The 7047-nt window shown below is 36.8% G+C and overlaps 1 protein-coding gene across 1 annotated transcript; it reads left to right on the top strand.

Annotated features, from left to right (window-relative positions):
* Positions 783–6482, top strand: LOC18770761 (FRIGIDA-like protein 3). Its single transcript, XM_007202836.2, has 6 exons — positions 783–962; positions 1053–2654; positions 4461–4769; positions 5372–5547; positions 5667–6182; positions 6268–6482. The coding sequence occupies exons 2-6, from the start codon at positions 2072–2074 to the stop codon at positions 6340–6342; spliced, it is 1659 nt and encodes a 552-aa protein (XP_007202898.2). The 5' UTR covers positions 783–962; positions 1053–2071; the 3' UTR covers positions 6343–6482.

Raw genomic sequence — 7047 nt, 5'->3', positions numbered from 1 at the left:
TGCAAAGGAAGAGGGGAAGCCTTATTTGTAGGCAGAATTTTGTGGCTGCTTACTCATTTTTCTTTGGCTTCACATGGGTGTTGACAAGCATCATCATTGCTCTTCAATTAATTAGGTAGTGGGCTCTACTATTTTGAGCTCCACATTCTTGACTTTACAACAAAAATGAGTTTTATGGGCACTTTTAGGTATTTCAAAAAAGGGGAATGCTAGTAACCTTCTTTCTAACATTCTCTTTTGGACTTTTTCTCTTTTTTGCTTGACATGTGTCATTCTCCTTACACTTAAAACAATGTCATTAATATATTATACAAGTTAACTTTTGCTTTCCAATTTTACCCTTATTAAATGTATTCAATTTATTCAAAAAAATTCACAACTTTCTTACCATCTTATTAAAAAAGCAGATATTTTCTTTAAAATAATAATTAATGTTAGAAAAAAATTAATAAGATGGTAAGAAAGTTGTGAAATTTTTTTGGATAAATTGAATACATTTAATAAAGGTAAACTTGGAAAACAAAAGTTAGCTTGTATAATATATTAACGATATATATATATATATATATTTTTTAAAGACCTTTTCTATTGAAAGGGGCGATAGCATATTAAACTCACACATACAATACGGATGCTAGGACTCGAACCCAGAACCCTGCCTGAGAGAGTAAATACTCCAAACTATTACACTAGTAGGTTCTTTACATTAATAATATTATTTTAAGTGTAAGGAGAATGACACATAAAAGGAGAGAATGTCCCAAAAACGAAGGTTAGACAGAAGATTGCCTAGAATTTCTCTTCAAAAACATAAGCCTGTTGCATTTATGGTACGGGCAAACAGGAGGCAGGCAGAATGCTTTACCTCCGTTTTAGGGTGTTGAAAAAACCACCTGTCCTCGGCGGCAGAGCTCCACTACCCGCTAGCCAACCAGCACACACTAGACAGGGTAGACACTGAGGTTTCTCCATTTTCTTGAACTTTCTTTCACTCTCCATTCTTCGCCACCACGACGTTCGTACATTATCGTACAGTTAGGGTTTGTTTACAGGGCAGCAGACAAAGATGACAATGGAAGATATAGCTTGGAATTTGAAGCTGTCAGAGGGGAAGCAGAGGAGCCTCGGAAAAGCCCACGAGACCTTGCGCGCCCAAGCAGATTCCATGGTCCAATTCAACGTGCAGTGGAAGGAGCTTGAGGACCTCTTCGACTCCACCAGGAACTCGCTCCAGACCTAATTACAAGAGCTCCAAGAGCTGAAGAAGGAAATCGACTGTAGATTGGCGGATTTTGAAACCAAAGAGTTGAACTTCAACTTGGTGATGGGAGCTAAAGCCAAGCAATTGCAGGGCATTGTACAGGAGGTTGAAGAGAGTAAGTCCCAATTGCAATCCCTTAAGTTGTCTATTCAAGAACATTGCGAAAAATGTGAGGTTGAAGAGAATCGATTGGGAAAAATACAGAAATTGGTTAAAGGCAAGGAGACGGAATATTTTACTATCCAACAACATATTAAAGAACTGTCGAAAGAGATCGAGTCTAAGGAGAGGCAACTAAATGCAGTTCAGGGTAAGGTTGTCGATCAGTGGAAAGAATTTGATTTGAAAGATGAGGAAATTAGAGCCAAACAAACATTGATTGAAAAATATGACAGAGAGATGAAATCCAAGGAGTAGAAACCTGGTTTGATTCATAAATTAGTGCTGGAGTACTCGAATGCAATAGAATCGAAAATAAAAGATTTTAATTTGCTTGAGAAATCAGTGGGGGTGTGGGACTGCAAACTTCAATTGAGAGAGTTGGAAATTAAAAAGTGGTTTGAGAAGCTTGAAAAACAATTTGAGTCAAAAGTTGAGGAACTTAATTTGATTGATAAGAGGGTCAAAGATTGCATCAATGAGGTTCAGTTGAAAGAAAAGCTTTTATATCCCCGCAAAAAGCATTTGGATTCGCTTGATAAGTCGATTCAAGAATGTGCGAGGCGACTCGAACAACAGGCCAAAGAGCTGGAATTGAAACAACAACAATTTGAGAAGTCCACTGAAGAACACACCCGAAAGCAGAAATCGATGGAGAAGGCTGATACCCTTCATTCTCAAGTGAAGGTTGAGCAATTGGAATGCATCCTTAACAACAATGCTGTTGTTCCTTCGCCTACATACAATCAATCAAGCATCATCAGAGATGGTAGGAGCTTGCAGGTGTTCATGAATGAGTATTATAGGATGATTGTGTCTGCGGAAGTCTCAACTGGTCTACACATGTCATCAGACCCAGCAAAATTAGTTTTGGATGCAATGCAAGGGTTTTACACTTCAAATTCAACTGTGGGAAACAGGGAGTTTGGTTTCTATTTGAGTGTAATTCAAAGGAGCTGTATTCATTTGTTAAAGGAGTTAAAGAGGGTCTCACCAGAAATTAATGATCAGGTGAGAGAAGAAGAGAAGAAGTTGGCGGGTGATTGGAAAGCTATGATGATTGTGGCGGCTGAGAATTGGTTGGAGGTTTTGGGTTATTTGTGGCTTCTTACTACATATGACTTGGCCTCTACTTATGACGTTGGGGAGCTTCAAACTCTTCGTGGTATAGCTGCCGAGCATGGATTGCCAGCTGAAAGGTGTGGGATCCTTGACATGGCAGATAAGGCACCTGGTAATATCTTTTCTTTTTTTTCAAAACAAACTTCTTTCATATTTATATCTGTTTTTATTTTTTATATATATATATTTTTATCATTCTCTCTCTCTCTCTCTCTCTCTCTCTCTCTCTCTCTCTTTCTCTGAATGTGTACATAAAAATATTAAATTGATTTCTAATGAAATTCTCTACACTTGAAGAGTCATATGGGTTATTTATTATATTTCTTAGCTACGGGCATCTACGACCTCTGAATTTATGTATTCAAGTTGAAGTTTCATTTTATTAGATTGGAATGCTGCAATTGTGTAGCATGTGGTTAGTGTAGCTTGTGGTTCCTCTGCTGCCTGCTGTTTCCTACAGCCTAGATTCTTGTAGTTTGTTGTCTTTTTCGCTCGCTTTGTTGGCCCTTGGGCCCTGTGGCTTCCTTAGCCACTTTCCTTTCATGTTCTCTCTTGTCTTCGGCAATAAATTTCATTTCCTTTAAAAAAATATATATATTTCTTATCCTTTTTGAGCTAATAAGTAGAAATCTATGTCAGCAGCAGTTGATGCACTATACATATTATGGGAAGGGATAGGGTCATAGGCCTGTGAATCTCTTTTATTTTGTCTTATAACATTGATGTCACAAATAAAAGTTCTAAAATGGTAATGCGGTGCCTTAAGGGAGCTTCTTTTCAGAAGAAGAAAAAAAGACGAGAACAGGAAAAATTCAATGTTTATAGTTCTTGCAATATGGAGTAGCATTGGTTACATTCTGTATTCTTTATGTACTTTGAGAAGTCATTGCAAGCAATGATGAAAATATTTAAGAAATATTTATATTGTAAACAGTTTTTTATTTTTACTTTTCAAGAAGTTAATGCGTTCTCCTTTTTGCTGGCTTGAAAATAGTGAACAGTTTAATTTCTCCCTTTTTTAAATTGTGCTATGCATCTCTTGTTGCATGTTCTTTTCTCATTTATATCGTAAGAATCCTACTGGACATATTTTCGACCAAAAACAGTGCCACGTATACTCTTCTTTTGGTGCCATTTGATCTTAGATCTTGTTAGTGCAAACTATGGAGATACCATATCCTCCAATTTTGCTCACTAGCACATGCTGATTTGGCATATACAACCAAGCCTTCATTTTTATTTTTCTCATTTGTCTCCAGCTTTCCTTGGTAAGATTTGAATATAATAGCTATGTGCACCCTGATGAGGACATCATTGCCAAACCCATTGGGGTTTACAAACGAAAGAGATGGAAGAGGGAATTATTAATTAGTTTTCTAATTTATTTGTTAGTTCCTAGGTTCTCTAAGTTTTCCAGATTTCATTAGGATTTTTAGTTTTTCCAGATTTCAGTAGGATTTCTAAGTTTCCTATTTTATTTGGATTAGGATTTCTTTCCTAGGGTAAGTTTAATTTTCCTTTTCACTCTATGGTTAGATTATTATAAATACCCGTCTATGTAATTCATTATGGAGTTGAGTTGTTGAGATATAAAGAAAAGCTTATTTCCAGAGATTGGAGACTACTTGGTGTGAAGCCAAACCTCTAGAGTGATTCTAGACCTATCTCTTTTGTTCTATTTTCTGTTTTCCATTGTTTTTGCTTCTGCTAAACTACCTAAATACCCAATTCACCCATATCCTACATCACACCCTCACCCCACACCTTACCACTTGAATCAAAGCACAAGTTTCCTGTAATGCTATCTTGTGATATGTTAAATTGAGAATTTTTTTTTTTTTTGGTCAGAAATTAAATTGAGAATTAATCACTCACTAACCTATCTATCACCTTTTCCTTGTCTTTTACAATTGTAAAGCGAGTGGCATCAGTTGCTCCACTATCAAAACAGAGAAACCAGAATCTTCACTGGGTGAGAATGCAGCAACCTTTTCTTCTCCAAATCTTCAACTAACTGCCACCACAAATGCTAGGAATTTGCAGGGGGTTCCAAATGAGCATTTGAGTAGGAGTCATTTCACACAGAATGAAACTTTGCAGATTGCTACAAATGCATTGCCTTCTGCGTTAAATGGGGATGGGTTTGTAAAGCATCTTGGGATGATTTCTCGGGATAAACAGCTTCTCGAATATTATCGGGGATTTGGTTTTGGAGATAAGATCACTGGTAATTTTCTGAAAATGAGCTTTGATATTGGTTTGTGTTCCACTTACCATTGCTCTTATTTATTTTTTAATATGCTATTTAACTTCTTTATGCAATTTAGAGTATTTTGGCAATAGATGTTAGTAACTAAGAGTGTCCAAGATTCTTGCCCCCCTTGGGGTGGATGATAGTTATTCCTAGCTTGGTTTTATATTCCTTCAAGAATTAATGGGTCAAATATTAGCAAATGGCTTGAAGGTGATTGAGAAACCTAAGATAACTTTTATTGATACAGGATAAGGTATTACAAAAATGTACAATGAAGTTAAGTCAGTAAACCTTATTAGGAAAATGTACAATGAAGTTAATTAGTAAGAAAGTATTTGCAGATTAATTGTGTTGGGATCTTTTATATATTGGAAGTGAAGGTTTCAAGTTCCGGTTCATGTTTTGCCTCACTGGTACGCTGTGTTTTCCTTCCATAATTATTGTGTTCTAGTTTGTTCTTTTATATGCCCAGCTGTTAGTTAATGCATTGGTAACATTACTCTGTTTAAAGTTTGGGTGGTTAAGCTTTTCTGAATTAGATTGATGAAAATCCTTCAATGTTGTTTTACATTTAGCGGATGTTATTGCAAATCTTATTGAGAGGAAGCAACTGATTGAGGTTGTTAGATGCATTTACACCTTCAATTTAATGGACAAGTTTTCCCCGGTACCACTCTTAAAAGAATACGTGGACGATATACAGAAGCATTCCTGGAAAAAGTACATGAAAAGGAAATCACTTGATGAAAAGGTACCTTAGCTCTTCTTTGCACATGCAATATCTGATTCTTAAATGGTTAAATCTAGCTAGGGCACTCCTCAATATAATTATACATCTTTCTTTTCAGGCTTGATTAATTTTGATCACAGGATAACATTGCAGACAATCAAATAGTTGATGTATTAGATGTGATTCAATGTATCAAAGACTACAACCTCGAGTCTGAACACCCATCCAGGGACATTGAAGTAGAAATAACTAAGCTGCAAAAACTAAAGGAGAACTACAAACGTTGTCATGCCCCCAAGGTTGAACAACAGCAGAAAAAAGGGAAGAAACGTAGTTTTGACGCTTTTGCTCCCAAGTTTCAACCACAACATCCTAAAGGTAAATGTAAGCTGACAACAGTAGCAGCTGCTACACCATATGCATTGCCAACTCCCACCTTTGGATATCCTCAGCCAAGTTCATCCTCTTTGCCGTATGAAAACAATGGACGCCCTGGGCAATTCGGCATGGGTGCCAGCTACAGAGACATTTCCAAAGGAAATTGTTTCCATTGCGGCGAGTTAGGACATTGGAGCTGCAACTGTCAGAAATACTCATCGGGGAAAAAGAAATTAGATATGACAAAATCATCTGCGTCAAGTCCCTTGTGGATAAAGGTTATCTATTTAGCTGATAGTTGAAATTCTTAATGTGTCTTGACTTTGGAGTGACTAATGAATCACATTTGGAATTTTGTTTCAGGGGTTCAAGGAAAGAAAGAAGCTACGTGATGGAAGATTTACTTCGCTCTGTAGCTCAGGCGGTGGGAATAGTTAAAGCAAGGAATTTCATAAGAATAGTACTTTAATTTTATCAAGCATATTATATGTACATGCAGTAAGACGTAACATCCTTTCAGTAGCGTGTTTAATAGATGATAATTTCCTGTAAATTTTTCAAATGAAATTTGTGTTTGCAAAATTGTTTCTTTCACCTATTCTAGATCGCAAGCTAACAGTTTTTTTTTTTTTGGCCAAAGCAAGCTAACCATTTGTGCATTATTAGTCCTCCTAACATCTCTTCTGTAGATACTCTAAGATAACATCAGTTTTCTTGCTCTACGATTTTTCTCCCAACCCTAGCCCCCTTCTCTTCTTGTGCCGCTGGGAGGAAGTGGTCACTGACCCTCCTCCCCTCCCCTCCTTTCACTCCCTCTTTCCCTCTCCCCCTTTCTCCCTCTTTATCTTCACTTTTCCTGGTTTTTTTCTTCTTTTTCCCTTCCTCCTTTTCCTCTTTTCTTTCCTTTTCTGGTTCCCTCTCCCCCTTCCTTTTTCTCTTTTTCTGTTCTCTCCCTCAATGTTTTTCGAGTTTTTTTTTCTCTTTCTTTCCTCATCTTCCACCTTTCTTTTCTTGTTTTCTCCCTCATCCCCCTTTTCCTGCCTTTTCCTTTCTCTTCCACCTCTTTGGGGGTTTTGCTATGATTTTGCAGAGTGATTCTCGATTTTTCAATTTTTTGTTTTTATTTTATTTTATTTTATTTTT

Source organism: Prunus persica, chromosome G7 (genome assembly GCF_000346465.2).
Source record: "Prunus persica cultivar Lovell chromosome G7, Prunus_persica_NCBIv2, whole genome shotgun sequence".
Lineage (NCBI taxonomy): Eukaryota > Viridiplantae > Streptophyta > Magnoliopsida > Rosales > Rosaceae > Prunus > Prunus persica.
Note: the sequence above shows the minus strand (reverse complement) of the source record. Positions and strands in the feature narration are given on the sequence as shown.